Here is a 15,043-nt window from a genome sequence, read left to right as displayed (position 1 = left end):
AAGAGTTGCACCTTTTTTTTTTTTTTTAAACTTGAATCTGTTTTGAGCCATTAGTCCTGCAGAAGGAAGCAGAAAAAGTCATCATGTATCCTGTCTGTTGACAGAAGTAAGAGCCTGTAAAGAGTTGCTGGAAGAAAAAAAAAAAAAAAAAAAAAGGAGAGGCTATGTTCCAACAGGACAAATTAAAGAAAATAGCAGTGTTGCTAGTTCCATAGCAGTGTTTGAGCTTGGGGCAAAGCTTAGTCATAGCTGATCTCTGTAGTGGCCTGTTGGATCACTTTGAAGACTGTATTTGAAGGCAAATCCATGATTTGAACTGGTGTCTTGTACTGATTTTCCGTGCTGTTGTGTATGTGAAGACCAAGGAGTCGAAGTGTGACCCTTGCACCAACTCCTGTTCACTCTTCTCGGAAGGCTCTACAGATTTTTTTATTGGGGGAAGAGGCCTGGCGGGCATTGGGTTGGTTGTTTGCTTTTTTGTTTTTAACATTAAGTGTGAGTCCTTTAAAAAAAAAAAAAAAAAAGGAAAAAAGCTGTGGTCTTGACCTGTTCATAAGTTAGATTCTTCCAGAATGCTGAAACGTTTGGCTTTATAGTAACCATAGTAACTATATTTTGCCATGTAACTTGGTCCATTAGCCCACCAGAAAACAATCTCTTTTTGGTCCTGTTATTAGCAAATACATTGTAATGTTTCTTAATATTACTGAAGGGTTTGCTGAGGTTCAAGTAGGTGTATTTATGTTAATCAGGAAGAACATTTTGACATTACCCTTAAAGGCAAGCAGGTTCCTCCTTAATTATAATCATTAAACAAGTGGTTGTTTATAAGAATGGAATGAAGCTATCCCTGGCTTACACAAGAGTTTTAGATACCGGCCAGCAAAATATCCGCCCCACTTGGGGAAACACAGTATGTTTTTCAGTCCACTTGAGAAGTGCCAGGAACACAAATGTTTGTGCTCAGCTAATTAAATTACACTAGAGTTAGTTGTGGCAATATAAGGAGGGGAATAATGTAGTTAGCCCAGCAACTTTAGCAGAGCACGTAGGTATTGATCAGTTGGTGCTGTTACTTTCTTATGTCAGGACAGAAACATTTCTGCTTGTGCCGTATTGTTCAAGAGTGAATACAGAACGTGTGCGTGTTGCAAATACAAAGTGCCAGGAGGCACAAAAGAAATATCTGAAATGCTGTGTATTGTAATTCTAAGAAAATTTCATCTAGAAGAGGCGTGGTTTTTTAGCAACGGTGTGTCAGTTTTGAGTGTAACTGCAAGGAGATACACACATTGGGGAAGCTTGGCAATTTTAATTTGTAAGAGTTGCTTGACTGCTTGGTTGTGATTTGGCTGATTGCTGAGGGGTGTTTTTAAAATTCAGTATGTGTTCTTCAGCACTCTGGCGTTTAAAGTCCATCCAGCCTAATTGCCTTTTCCCTTCCTTTTCCTCTCTGTTTTTCAGCAAACGAGGATTCAGTGTCCGATCCTTTGGAACAGGAACTCACGTGAAACTGCCAGGACCAGCACCGGACAAGCCGAACGTTTATGATTTCAAAACAACATATGATCAGATGTACAATGATCTGCTTAGGAAAGACAAAGAACTGTATCCCTGTGGCATGGCCTTTTTAAAAAATCCAATATGATTCATCCTTGAAAGGTGTAATTCATTATTTGGCATTATGCATTAGGAATATAGAGTTGCTTGACTGGCGAATTTAAAATGTTTTAAGTTTATAGGAGTCTTTTTTACAAAGGGCCTCTTAATGCTCCCTTGGAAAGCGCTATTGGGTTACAGTGCCTGCATTCAGAATGCTCTTCTGTAGCGTGTTAACGTGTTTAGCTCTTGATTGAAATCACATTAATGCTATCACAGATTGTCCGTTGCCTCCACTGCACTGTGGATCGTGTTATCTCGGTGCAAAGACTGTCCCGATAACGGATGCGCGAAGAGCGACCACCTCGACTTTAATGTTGTATTTAGCTCAGACAAAGCGACAGGTAAGGCTTACAGTATACTTTCTCTGGGAGAGAGGATACCTTTCCATTAAAGAGCTCAACCTTATCACTGAGAATTTCTTGATACGTGATTTGATCTGTGCACCGGAAAAAAAATAATAAAAATTCCTATAGTATGTTATAAAGAATGGACGTAGGAGAGCCCAGTAACATATTTAATCCTGGAGAGCAGAGGTGATGCACAAGGTTATGCACACTACTTAAAACTATGACTACTGTCAAACTGCCTGATTTTAGAACATCTATATTTAAAGTGGATTTTTCATTTGTTCTTAAGAAAACCCACAAACCTACAGAAGTGGGGCACTCGTGCTGGAGATGGTTGCTGTGTTCCCCAGATTTTTTTTGCGGTATTAGAGTTAAACCTTTTCTCAAGATAAAAGAAAGCAAGTTTAAACAATAGCCATTGTGAGGGAAATGGTGCAAGAACAGTTGCCTCCACATCTTTGCATTTTTAATTCTCAGAAATAGTGCAAGGACGATTTCCTCCATACCTTTGCATTTTTAATTCTCAGATCATGCCAGGTTTTCAGAGTGAAGACTTATCAGTGCAGAAAGCAGCTTCCTTTCCAGAAATGGGTTTTAAGGGTAAATACAGTAACCAAAAGCAGACCTAGTCTGGCCAGCGTAGTGGGAATAGTATTTTTGTTAGCCAGGGTCATGTGGGCTGTCACGTTTCTTGGGTGAGAGTTGCTTCCTAGAGGTGCTGTGCCCTCAGACTTTAGCTGCTGGAGGGTGAGGGGGCCTGTTCTCGCAGGCGCTGAGTATAATGGTACGGTGAGACCAAAGAAGGTGTGGTTTTTCGTACGATTTAGCTGCCTGTTCTGTTCCCCAGCCTTGCTTGCATCACCTAAGTGGAGATGACTCTTCCGTGGTTTGAAGCCGTGTGTCTTGGTGACAACTCCCTGCCTGTTCCCGTATTCCAGCCATGGGGCACGGGGGGTGTGATTGCTCAGCGTTCAGTACTGCCTGGCTTAGGAGGGATGCCCTTGCCACGATTCTGTGAGCTAACAGGGGTCCAAAGCAGTATCAACACTAGATCCTCAGTGAAATTGTGGCTGTAAGGGACTTGGAATGTTCTCTGGAGAGCCAGGTAGAGGACCTTGATTTCAGAAAGTGGTAGTCTCCAACAGAAATGAGCTTCTGCAGTGCTGGGCGTCAGAGAAAATGTGTTAGAGGGAAGAGAACCCTTGAAACTCTTACTTGTGAAAAGGGAGAGAACTACCAAAAACCCACCCTGAAGAGACTATAAGCACCTTCATTGCAGTTAATTAAGGAAATACAGAGCTCAGGCTCACGTACCTTGAAGGCGTAATGTTGAATTTCAGAGCACGGGGAGGAGGGTTTGATGGAGCCAGGCACAGACATTCAGTTGAGTAGGTGGTTACAGCGTATCTGAAATGGAAGTGCTGGAAAGTGTTTTAAGATGTGGTAGTTGAGTCTTAAAGGTAAAATAACTACCCACACCTACCTTTATGTTTTTAGAATATAACGTTTAAAGTCCTTGAGTCCTGTGATGAAACCATTTAATGCTGTCCTGAAAGCGACCTTTGGTTACTGGAAACTTGACCAGAATCTTACAGCAGTAGCTCTTGGATTCTTTATCAATATTAACTAACTCCATGAGTGATTGTTTTGGTTTTTTTTTTCCATTTATCAGCATTGATTTATCTGTGACCCTCAGATGGAAGATAGCTACTGATTCCCCTAGGTAGTTGTCTGGGGGGTTTTGTTGCTTTTTGTTTTTTATTACGATTTCTTGACGGTCTACCTCTACTGCAAGCTTGGCCTCCTGCTCTGTTTCCTTTTTTTTTTTTTTACCTCCTCTTTTAGTTCGACCTGCTCTTTAACTGTAGATGGGATTCCAGTTGTAGCTCCATAGTTACATGATAGAGAACTTGGGGGAAGGGAAGGTGGAACGTCCTCAAGAAGTTACTAAAGGGGTGCCTCAGTTAGAAAGAAAAATGTTTCAGAAATGAAGAAGAAAAAGTAGCTTGGTGCATCTCAAAGACACAAGGATTCGTTTCCATCAAAAAAAACCCCGAACAACCAAACTTGGTGACAATCTAGGTAACTAAGATCTATTTTCTTTCCCTCTGTAAACTCCACATTTAAGCTGCATGGCCGTATGGTGGTACTTGTGCTGTTGCTGATGGGTGGTGGTGGGGGTGTTGTTTTTTCTAATAGTTCCCTTCACATTCAGAACAAGTGGAACCAGTTCCTTCTGCCACAGACAGAGCGCTGTAAATACGGCAGCGGGGTAGTCTCCCTGTAGCCGATGCTTATCCCTGGTTTGTCCAGTCTTCCCCCTGCCCAAGAAGATGTGCTCTAGTAAATGGTAAGATGCATTATGGTGGAACATCGGTAGAGGAAAACGGGGTGCCTTTGGAGCAAGCATAGGTGTGAGGGACTGTACAGAAAATGAAGGGGGAGGAAGGAAGAAAAAAATCTCAGGCAGGTTCTGGCATGCACCCGATCTTAAAGGGTCTGGATGAAGAAAACAGATTTCTCTGCAGAGGATGAGGAAGGCCAGCAGAAGTATGTTGTTCAGCTGAATTTACTTCACTGTAGAACCGTGTAGGAGAAGGATTCCGTGCCTTTCCCAGAACTTGTCAGTCCCGCTTGAGACACCATCTCCTGTGCCCATGACAAGGAGTAAATGTGAAGAGAATCAGGATTACCTGAGGAGAGGGGGCATCCAGAGGCAGTGAGACTATATTGAGGAATAATTTCTCTGTCTTTGTAGGGTGGTGATATAGGAGGACCTTCTAGTACTATCATTGGTCATCTTTGTTAAGGGACTTTATAAAGATAAGTAAAATATTTTGCTGCTTCTGCTTTTGGACAGTGTCTTAAATCCTCTCAGTCCTGTTGTAATCTGCAGTGGGTAGAACTTAAAAGCAGTCTGCAGCATCAAAATGGACAGAGCTGTGTTTGGTCTTGGATTTGCAGTTTCATCCTGGACCTCCCCCTTAGTGAGGGGAAGAAGTGTCTGGACCTTGAAGAGGTCACCACACAAAACTTCTGGGCCAGTGTAAGGGATACAGGTACTTTTTCCCTGCCCACTCCCCACCCCCCCCCAATTTCCATCCTCAGGGTAGAGACTAATTTCTTCAACTACTAGTAGCTGTGAGATGGTAGAGCCTCTGTGCCTGACTTCTGGGATATTTATGCCGTTTTCCTTGAATGTGCAGAAAGATAATGAAAACATTTAACAGATGGCCTGACAGCACATTTCCACACAAAGTTTGCTCTTGTATTTGTAACTAAAGGTACAGGTTTTGCCAGAGCATTTTATACTTAAAATTTTTGTAGAGAATATTAATAGCACCTTTGCCACTTTTGAAAATGGTAGATCTTGTAGGTATAAATCACTTTTATTTCCACTTAGGTGAAGTTAGCTTTCTCTTGCTACCAGCATTGCTTCTTGCTAAACCTCCAAGTTAAGCACCTCTGATTGAATCTTGTGGAATCACAGCTTCTACCTTTACTAAAGCATCTAGAAACTTGTAGCAGAACTAACAGCTATAGAAGATGGGTTTGAAAAATACTACTCTGAAGAAAGAAAATGTAATTTACTGGGAATAAATCTTCATAGTTTTAGCAATTGATTTTGATGCTTTTGACTTAAAGTGATCAAGTTAAGTTCCTGTAAGGCAAATCTTTTCCAACACTTTGGGCATGGAAGAGCAAGTGAAAATGTGATGTTTCATCATTTTTGTTTAATGACTCAGATCTTAAAAAAATTCTCAGTGCTGCCAAAGGCACAAATTGTAGCAATTGAGTGAACTGTGCCAGTTTTTTTTTTTATAATCTGCATGACATAGCTTATATCTCACTCACTTCCATGAACCGTTTTGAAAACTTTCTGTGTAGCGTGCCCCACATCCATGTAGTATGGCATTAACCTTCTTTCAGCTACTTAATAGAGGAGCATTTTGAAAATTTACAGTAGGTAGAAGCAAAAACTTGTTTGGAAACTTCGGAAACGTGATCGATAACCCACATCTTGATAGAAGGAAGATCAGAAAAGTGAAAGGTAAGAGAAATCCGAGTAAGGTGGCTGTTTGTTACCGTTTTACACTGGTTGTACTTCTTGTACTCTTTGAGTACACAAGAATGTGTGCAAGCGTGTGCTTTGGACACTGGCAGAATTACTTGGGTCAGTGCTTTGTGAAGGATAGCGTATATCCTCCGATGTTTTTTAAATGTAGTTTTTCTGACACTTGGGGATTCCAGTGCCAGATTGATTCAACTGAGTGAATATAACAAGGTTTCAGCAATGGACCAACATATAAATGAGTATTTAGCCACACAAGTTGGAAGTCTAGCATAGGAATGGCAGGAAAGGTGTGTGCCACTTCCTTAGTTTCCATCTCGGTAGAAACAAGTTGGCTGACACAACTGTATTTGTAAAATTCCACTTGATGTAGAGAATAGTTGCTGCTGTGGAATTCTTGTTAGATGACCATGTTCACGTGTGCTGCTGGTGTACGTGCAAGAAGTGTTTGAAGGGCTTCATATCCCAGGTGGAGCTTAGCCAGCCCTAAGAAATTAATATACATGAGGGCTCTTTTCAGAAAAATTTGGCGATACACTTCTGAGAGTAAGTCAGCCAAAGAGGGAGTCTAATGTAAATAGAAATATGCATTTAGATACTTGCCTTTCCCAAACGTGATGCTGCTACTTTATAGGATACTTATTTTTGACTGATTTCATACAGGGTGGCAAAAGCACTGTTAAAATCAGAAGTAGTGTTAGTTAACTGGAGTCTGTTTTCAGGATGGGTGAAAGAAACTCGGGCTATCTTGCTGCCATATACCTCTAATTGGCATAGCATATATGAGATTTTTAGGGAAAAACACAAAGTGGTTAAAGAACTGTGTGTTCAGAAGATGGTAAGTTGGGGTGAGGGGCAGAAGGTGGTCTAGCTTTGCTGTCCCATGACAGAATGCAGTCTGCAGAATTTAATGCAAGAGCAGAGACGTAGTAACATCCAGTGTGAGAAGCGTTTCCCCAAGGCTCACAAGTTGTGTGTGTGTAAGCTTTGCAAAGTTGTTTATTAATCAGACTGGATTAACCACATGCCTCTGCTCTTCGGTATCCTGTTTGCAGTGTTGCACTAAGGACTGTTTGCTGCAGACCTCATCCAGCAGGTTTCTTGCTCAGCGTGTAGCTGTTTAAAAAGCGGTCCTGCTGTCTTCATGAATGCGCTCTCAGGTTTCCCAGATGCATGAAATGAAGTGGCTTAATTGATTTAAGTTCCGTAATACTTGTGTTTTGCTTTATCTGAGTTACCCTATCCAGCTGTAACTCTGTTTAGTGGAAAATTACCTTTGAGTTTCACAGTACAAAGCAATGACAACAACGGAAACCAATCTGAAAATAGTTGTTGCAGATCCCGTGTCTCCAAAACGTTAAATGGAATGACTGATGTTTTTCTTGCAGACCTCTTTCCTTGCAGCCATGTCAAAGTACTTCCCCCTCGCAGCCCAACTACATTTGCTGCTCATCTTCTGAAATCTGCTGCTTGTTTCTAAACCTGAGAAGAGCATCCAATACTTGAGATTCTCTGTTGCTTGCCTGCTGGTCCTGGTAATAATTTCTGTACTCCATCCTTACACGTCCGTGTTGCGTACTGGACTTCTCAGTAGTTTGAGCTGTCTTGCCGAGTGACCAAGAGGCTGTAGATTGGAGCAAACAAAATCGAACTCCACTTGAAATACACGCTTGGATGAAGTCAGCTGTTTGATGGCCTAGTCAAACTTGCCACATCTTCAAAAAGTCACCCTGGGTTCTGTCTCTGCTGTCCTTCTGTTTCTGTGATAGCCCTTCTCCAGCTCTTGGGCAGCGATCTTGGACATTCCTCCCATTCTTTTTCCCTTTTCACAGCTTGTATTTGTCCAGTTTCATCCTCGGTTGTTCAGCGCTGACGAGTCATCGTTTGGCACTGGAGCTCTAGGCTAAAGTCAATTTTTTTTCCTTCTTTCAGTGATGTGTGGGTATGTAACCCTCAGCTTTAGGGCTCAGCCAGACTCAAGGAAATTAGCCTGGCTGGCACGGGGTTTCATGTGGGCCAACTGCTGTGAACACGCTCAGTTGGATTTTATCTGTGTAGCTTAGAGTCGCTGCGTCCTTAGCAATGAAAAACAAGTGACGCTTCAGTCCTTTGCAAGTCATTAAGGCAGGCACAGACGTTATCAGCAATGTTATTTCACCCAAATTCAGTATTTTTGGTGACATTTAGGGAGGGTGTAGCGCTAAGACTGTGATACAGTGCTACAGAAGCCTTGAGAACAAACCCAGGTTTGTCCTAAAACTGCACCATTTCACTTCCAGACACTTCACAGTCGCTCGGAAAGTGGCATCCGTAATGCTGCTGCCCATTTTTAGTCTTTTATTCCCTGTAAAAGGAGCTGATTGTGAAAGTGGAAGAAGGTTGAGCAGTCACACACTCTTCCTTCAAGGAAATGTCTAGTGCCTAGGCGTTCTGCCAAGCAGGCTTTAACACAATGTATCTTCAGTTTATAATGCAGATACTAATAAATGAATTAAGATGATATGGAAAAGAGACCTGCAAATGTCATTCACGCTGGAGTAAGAAGTATTCTGCTCTGCTGCCATTTCTTTTTTTTTTTTTTTTTTGCAAAGAATTGCAGCATTTGAGTATGAGGACAGCCACACAAAATGAATAATCAGTATGTCCCATTTGTTTGAAGATGTAGAAGCTTTGGGTGCCAGACATTACTTTAAAGATGTTTGTTTTTTTTTCCCTAAAAAGTGTGTACACATCTTAGCAACTACAAATGTAGTTTGCCCCATTATGTTTAATAAATTGGTCTGTAGCATATTTTAGATGGCTCTGTAATTAATTTATATACCCCAAAACTTACAGCTTGGGTCACTTGTGGGTTTTATATCCAATTTCACCTGGGAGTTAAAATGAAGCTTATAGAATACTTTGATCAGCGAGAAATCATTTTTTTTCTGTCATACAGGTTTTTAAATTAAATAGGTCAGTGTATTTGTATAGAAATTGTATAAGGCAAGACTTAGCTAAGTTGAGTCATCTGTGGACTAATCTTGATGGGCCCTGGATTTATTCCCGTTGAAGTTAACGGCTGTTTTTGACTCCTGCCTCTCTAGGAAAGGCAGCAGTGATCTTGTACTGGGGAGGGTGGGAATGCATCTGCTGGTTTGCAGTGTCCCTCTGCCAACCTTGAGCCGCCTGATCTTGGAATTTATCAAAGCCTCCTGCTTTTTCCTTCACTGCTCTGTTGCTTTTTGTCATCCTCAAGTACAGGTTCTCTAAACATAACCCGTACCAACTTCTGCCCAGACTAGTTGCTCTCTGTACCCTGTATCTCGCCGTATTCTTTGTGCCCTGATGAGAGTACCTGTTTTTATGAAACGCAAATAAAACTTGGTTTTCTTACATCACTTTCTATAAGCTTCTTTGGTGATAAAAATGCTCGAGTTGCAGCCAGAACATTAATGTATTATTCTATTTCTGAGCTTGCTTTCTTCTTGCTGTCCTCTTGCGCTTCTACTCGAGAAGTGTATTCGACGTAAAACCTTGAGGTCTGGAGGTGGCGGGGTTAGGTGTGACAGACACATCGACAGCATTTCATGTGAGGGGGAAGGGGGGCAGAATTCACGTTAACGGAAGGTCACATCTGTTGCATTTGGCTCTTATTTTAATGCAGATTATTTAGTATTCCTTCAGGTGCTGGCAGTCCAATTCAGTATTGATGCTCTGGGGGGAGTTGGTTTCAGTGTGGTGTTCTTAAGGGAATGTGCCATATTTTATCCAGGACTTTTTTAAAAAAAGAAAAAGGTAGTGGGTTGTGGTTTGGTTTTTTTTGCTTCCCTGCAGGGAAACTCGGTGTCCCTTTCCTGCTAGATTCTGCTGTTTGGTGTGAAGAAGAGAATTCGTAGCCTCCCTTTAATTCTTCATAGATGGATTTACAATTTGTTCTAAAGCCCATCTTTATTTTCCTAAAAAGTTGGCTTCTGAAATAGAATTTGGAGGAACTGCTGTTCTCGAGCGTGGCTAAACAGAGGAATGAGTGTATTGTTAACAGGCGTAGATGGGGAGATGTTGCCAACGTGTGAGTAATTAAAAAAAATTAGTTACAACACGAGTGGTTTTTGCAAAGATCCAGTTACCTAAGTAAGCAGTGTATGTTTTATTGAATTTTGTGGCCTGGTAACCACCACATCTTTGCCACTCTTCAACTACCCAAGGAACACCATCAGCAAAACAAGAAGTTGGACGTTTGTGAAAGCAATGCGGTTGCTCTGGTTATCTTTCTACAGGTGTATATGGTCATTGAAAAATAATATTCTGGGCAGGGAAAATTTCTGTTTTCTTTAGTTTTAGCCTCATTGTAGGTTTTATGACGCACAGTGCCAGTTTGGGGAGGTGAGAGCAAGGAATTGCTGTAACCATGATCAATGTGTGAGTGAAAATTATTATGAGAATATATGGAACAAGAAAACACTTGTGCTTCTCAGAATTACCTGCATTATTCTGTGAATGCTCTCCCATATGCCAGTTTCACTTTAACAAAAGCTCCTGTTCCCAGTTTCTACCAAGATTTGCTTATGATTTGAAGAGTGCACTTTTTAAACAGTCACTGCAGCAGTGGAAGATGGGTAAAACCAGCAAATAGACTTTTCTGTATTCTGAATATTACTAGAGAGACTACTTTATACAGTATCTGAAATTGCTTTCAGGAGGGACTTTTGGAGAGGACTTGAAAAAACACAGAAACTTTTTTGGTATTTTAGAACTTGTAAACTTTGAAGCGTGGAAGGGAGTAAAGCGTTTAGAGAGGATATTGTGGATCATTGGAATTTCCTTTGTTGCTCTGAATGAGTTCCAGTGTCAATCCTTTAGTCCCATAATATTGGCCGGAGGCGTTGGAGTTTGAAGTGCCCAGCTCGAAGCAAGCGCTCGCAGGAAAGGACGCCTGCAGAAGCGAACAGGGAATGTGTGAGAGAAGGAAGAATGCAGCTGATGTTCTGGCAGTTGGTAGATTCAGAGAGATACTTTTTAAATTACTATTTTATGGGATGATCTAGATTTCTGATCTAAACCGGATGGATGGCTGTGTGGTCTCTGAGGTGTGGCCGCGCTGTGCTGAAGAAGCAGGGGACTGTCTCGGCTCTGTGCACCTCTCGGTGCTCTTGGCTGAAAGTCATCTTAGGGTCCCATCAGTGGAGAAATGCCTGGGATGGATTAGAGGGTGAGGGGCTGGTTGGGTGTGTGCGTGGGGCAGAGACCTGGGGAGTGGTATCTCCGACAGGAATTTCAGACTTGGCTAGCAGAAGCTGTGAAAGCTTTAGGGGTTTGATTTAAACACACACATGTAACTTTTTAAAATACATGTGTTTATTTGTTGTTAAGGGATATCCTGAGAGAATGCAAAGTCAGTAACAACGGCAGTAGCTGGCTGTAGCTCTCTCTAAGAAGGAGCAACCATGCTGTGTCTACTGCAAAAGCTCAACTTGTATCGCAACATCTCCTTTTTATATCGAGTCTTTTCGTTACTGAGTTGTGATGCGTAATCTCCGTTACCTTGTGGCTCTCTTTAGCACAGTTATTCCAATAAAGGCGATATCCGAGTTGGACTCACTGTGAAAACGTGATGGATTTACTGTAGCAATAGTTTGCGGTAGGTGAAGGCCTCTTAGGTAAACACGTGTGTATTTTGCTGACTTGCCGAGGGTGGTAGCGTTGGGAAGGCTGCTGTGGCCAGACGACGTAACGGCACCGAAAGCCTGGTGAATATTTTGTGAGGACCTTCTGAAGAAGTGGCTGCTGAAAAGAAAGGGCAGAGCTGCAAAGGGCAGGGAGCACGGAGTTGAAATCTCTTGGAAGGAAAACAAAGTCAGACTGAAACGTTTCAACATCCGGCAGTGTTGTAGAAACCGTTAATAAGTTGTGATATCTTTGCGTTTGCCTGAGCTCACGAAGAGAAAGAAGCTGGGTTATGATTATGCGTTGAAAACAATCGTGCAGATCCCATCCCCCTGCTTGCTGAAAGGATGAGGTGCTGGGTTTTTTTTCAGGTGAAAAAGATTTCACACAACCAAATATGAAAGTGTCGTGAGTCTTAACGGCTTATTTCAGCCTCCTTTTATAGGCAGATGGACCCTTGGAAAAAAAAAATAGCTCCAAGTTGGCAGCAGAAAGCTCGGCTGTGCGAAGCAGAAAGCTTGACTGTGTGGGTTTTTTGAATATGCGTAATTCTGTCTCCAAGCTCAGTCAGGAAAGCTCGGGGACAGATGCCAGCAACGTTTTATCCTAGAAAGGGAAAAAAAGAAAAAGAAGCCAAAAAAGTGTGTGGGTAGTTGTGGATTTCTTTCCTTGAGCTGTGTGATGTAGAAATGAGGACTAGGGAGCCCAGGAAGGGCTCACCTTCCACCCCAAGGAAACAGCACAAGCAGATGTTTACAAGTTGCGGTTTTCATGCTTTTGCAAAATAACTAGAGGTCTGAAATGGCTGCGTTGACTTGGATTTTTTATTTATTTTTTTTCCCTCCTTCCAAGCATGACAAACCCAAGGAGAGTTTACAGGGACGCTGTGAGGAAGCAACAGGTGCTGATGTCCAGGAGCTGCTTGTGAGATGGCTTTGGGCTCTAAAGGAGAGCTCATGATACAGGGGGAAATCTTTGGGGAAGAAGAGCAGTAAAAGGCTTGGGGGGGTGACCTGAAGAAAAACAACGCAGAGTCGAGACAATTGACAAACATACATTTGTGATAACCACAAAATGGCAAGTTGTTTAAAAGTTGAGATTTTTCAAGTCGTCAAAGTGCAATGATGTTGACACAAAAGAGAACCGAACATGTTTTCCATATAAAGTAGACTCTTGCAGGTAGAAAAATGGGTTTAATTTTTAATAGAGCTCAAACAGAGGAACTTTAGATACCAGAGAGCAACTGCAAAAGGGTCGACAGAAAGTTGTTGGTCTTTTTGCAATGAAAAGATTAGGACTGTTCTCTGAAAAGTGTTAAGACACCTGCTAGGTGTGTATGTGACCTCTTCAACAAGGAAGAAAGCCAAGATGACCTCTGACGTATTTGCTACTAACGAATTATTTTTTCCCTCAGAATCCTTCTGTTGTCTCCAAAAATTATAGACTGTTATCCTTACCGCTATTTTATTTTTGTAAAAAAACCCCATGGACTTAGATGGTTAAAAATAGGGCAGCTTCAAAGCGAGGAAGAGATGCATCAGCTTCCAGTCTGTCTTAGGAACACCAGGAAAGGTTTGAACTGAGTTACCTGTAACATTTTGCCTTCAGAGGGAGTTTGGCTTTAGCCAAGTGAGCAGATTGACGTGACAGTCAACCCTGGTGTGCTCCTCATGAAGTCGCATGTCCCAGAAGGCTGAGAGGGCAGTGGGAGTGGTGAATCCTGTCGGAAAAGGGGCTACAGGATGGAAATTTAAGCCTCAAGGTTACAGTACCAGCATAAATATAGCTACCCAGCAGCATAACACATGCCTTTCACACAGAGACTGAAGTTCTGACAGGCATGAAGTCGGTGTTTTTCTTTGTCCTCCTTTATATATCTTGGGATATTTTTAAAGGATTATGCTTCTGTGGTTGATGTAGCTTTCTCTGGAGGTTCAGTTGCCTAAACCAGAGGCCTGGGTAGGACTTGAGGCAGATGTGCAGGTGACACCGGAAACACCACGTAGTTGATTTTCAAGGTAGAGGCCCCTGGAGTGAGGGGCAGGGACTTAAAGTCAATGGAGGACATTCTGCTCATGCAAATAGCAAAGTCTGTGTGTTCTAAGCATTATGGATATAAAAATAGTTGCCCAGGAAAAGTTGTCCTGAGGAACTCCGCTTTTATGTGAGGACCTTTTAAAGCCAGCTCTGCCATTGTACTAGTGACAGGTCTCTGAAAACCAGAAGCTGCATGAATTGCCCTGATGGGGATCATGTTGCCACCTCACGAGTCTGTTTGGTGGTCGCCGATCTTTATATTTGCAAATGGAAAGAATCTTACTTTAAAGATACGGTAATAATTTTAACTTGTACTGGTCATTTGCTCAACAACATTGCTTAAAGTAAAGGTACTTAACTCAAGCAACTTCAGATACACACAGAATGGGATTTTACACATGTTGGACAGAAATAAGAGAATCAAGCCGCGACCAGAAAGATTCCAGAACTGCAAAGACGTTTTTGATTTGATCCTAACATGTGAAGAAAGAGTCTATGATCAAGTAGTAGAAGGTAAGGACCTTGAACTGATAAACCAAGTTAACTTTGAGTGCTTTTTGGGGTTTTTTTCCTCCTTTTCACTAAAGTCCTTCACAAATCTGGGAAGATCTCTGTCTCCTCTAACTGCTGCTGCTGGAACACCAGCAGGGACAAGAGCTCACGGTCCATTGATGTGTAGACTTTATGGACCAGAGAATTGGTGGCTGAATACTTAGTTCTAAAAGATGTAGGTGTTGGCAGCTACACAGGGTGTATGCGTATAGCAGTGTTAAGGGCTGACATAAGGAAATAGGAAGCACTTGGAGAAACTCAAATGTTTGAAAAAGCTCATGAATCTTGAAAACCAGCAAGTTGTATGAGATGAGTGGTTTTTTACCCTGGGTTGATGGAGAAACAAAGTTGAAGCTGTCTCCCTTATGCAACTTCCCTTCTCTGGAGAAGACTTCTGCGGGCCTACCGAGCAGTTTATCCACCATAAATACCTCCCGTACAAGTGGACAAACTGTTCTTGAGCGTGGTTAACATTCTGCAAACATGCGTCGGTGAGATATGCCAGAAGAATCTCAGCTGGGGATTGTGTTCTGTGCGAGCACGATGCAGCGAGCTCGATGCGAACCCGCTGGAAGTCGTGGGCTTTCAGCAATGACTCAGTGAGCTCCTGGGCTGAGAACCCTGCTGCTCCTTGGAAATGCTGGGAGCAGGCTTAGGTGAGGTTTAAGGTGTTCCAGCCAACTGAATCGGTGTCACACACGGAATGTAAAAGGCTGTTGCCTTGTCC

The 15,043-nt window shown here is 42.2% G+C and overlaps 1 protein-coding gene across 1 annotated transcript in view; it reads left to right on the top strand.

Moving 5' to 3' along the window:
* Window positions 1-1,464: 1,464 nt before the first annotated feature.
* SSU72 (SSU72 RNA polymerase II CTD phosphatase homolog (S. cerevisiae)) overlaps window positions 1,465-15,043 on the top strand; it is a gene marked incomplete at its 5' end in the record, with an annotated part of 16,194 nt that continues 2,615 nt past the window's right edge. The window contains 2 exons of the mRNA XM_009865514.1: window positions 1,465-1,608; window positions 14,138-14,277. Of these exons, the coding sequence (XP_009863816.1) occupies window positions 1,465-1,608; window positions 14,138-14,277 (284 nt within the window). The remainder of the gene's footprint in view (window positions 1,609-14,137; window positions 14,278-15,043) is intronic.

The sequence above is a fragment of the Apaloderma vittatum genome, unplaced genomic scaffold (genome assembly GCF_000703405.1).
Source record: "Apaloderma vittatum isolate BGI_N311 unplaced genomic scaffold, ASM70340v1 scaffold27162, whole genome shotgun sequence".
Taxonomy (NCBI): domain Eukaryota; kingdom Metazoa; phylum Chordata; class Aves; order Trogoniformes; family Trogonidae; genus Apaloderma; species Apaloderma vittatum.
This window is presented reverse-complemented; position numbering and strand designations above follow the sequence as displayed.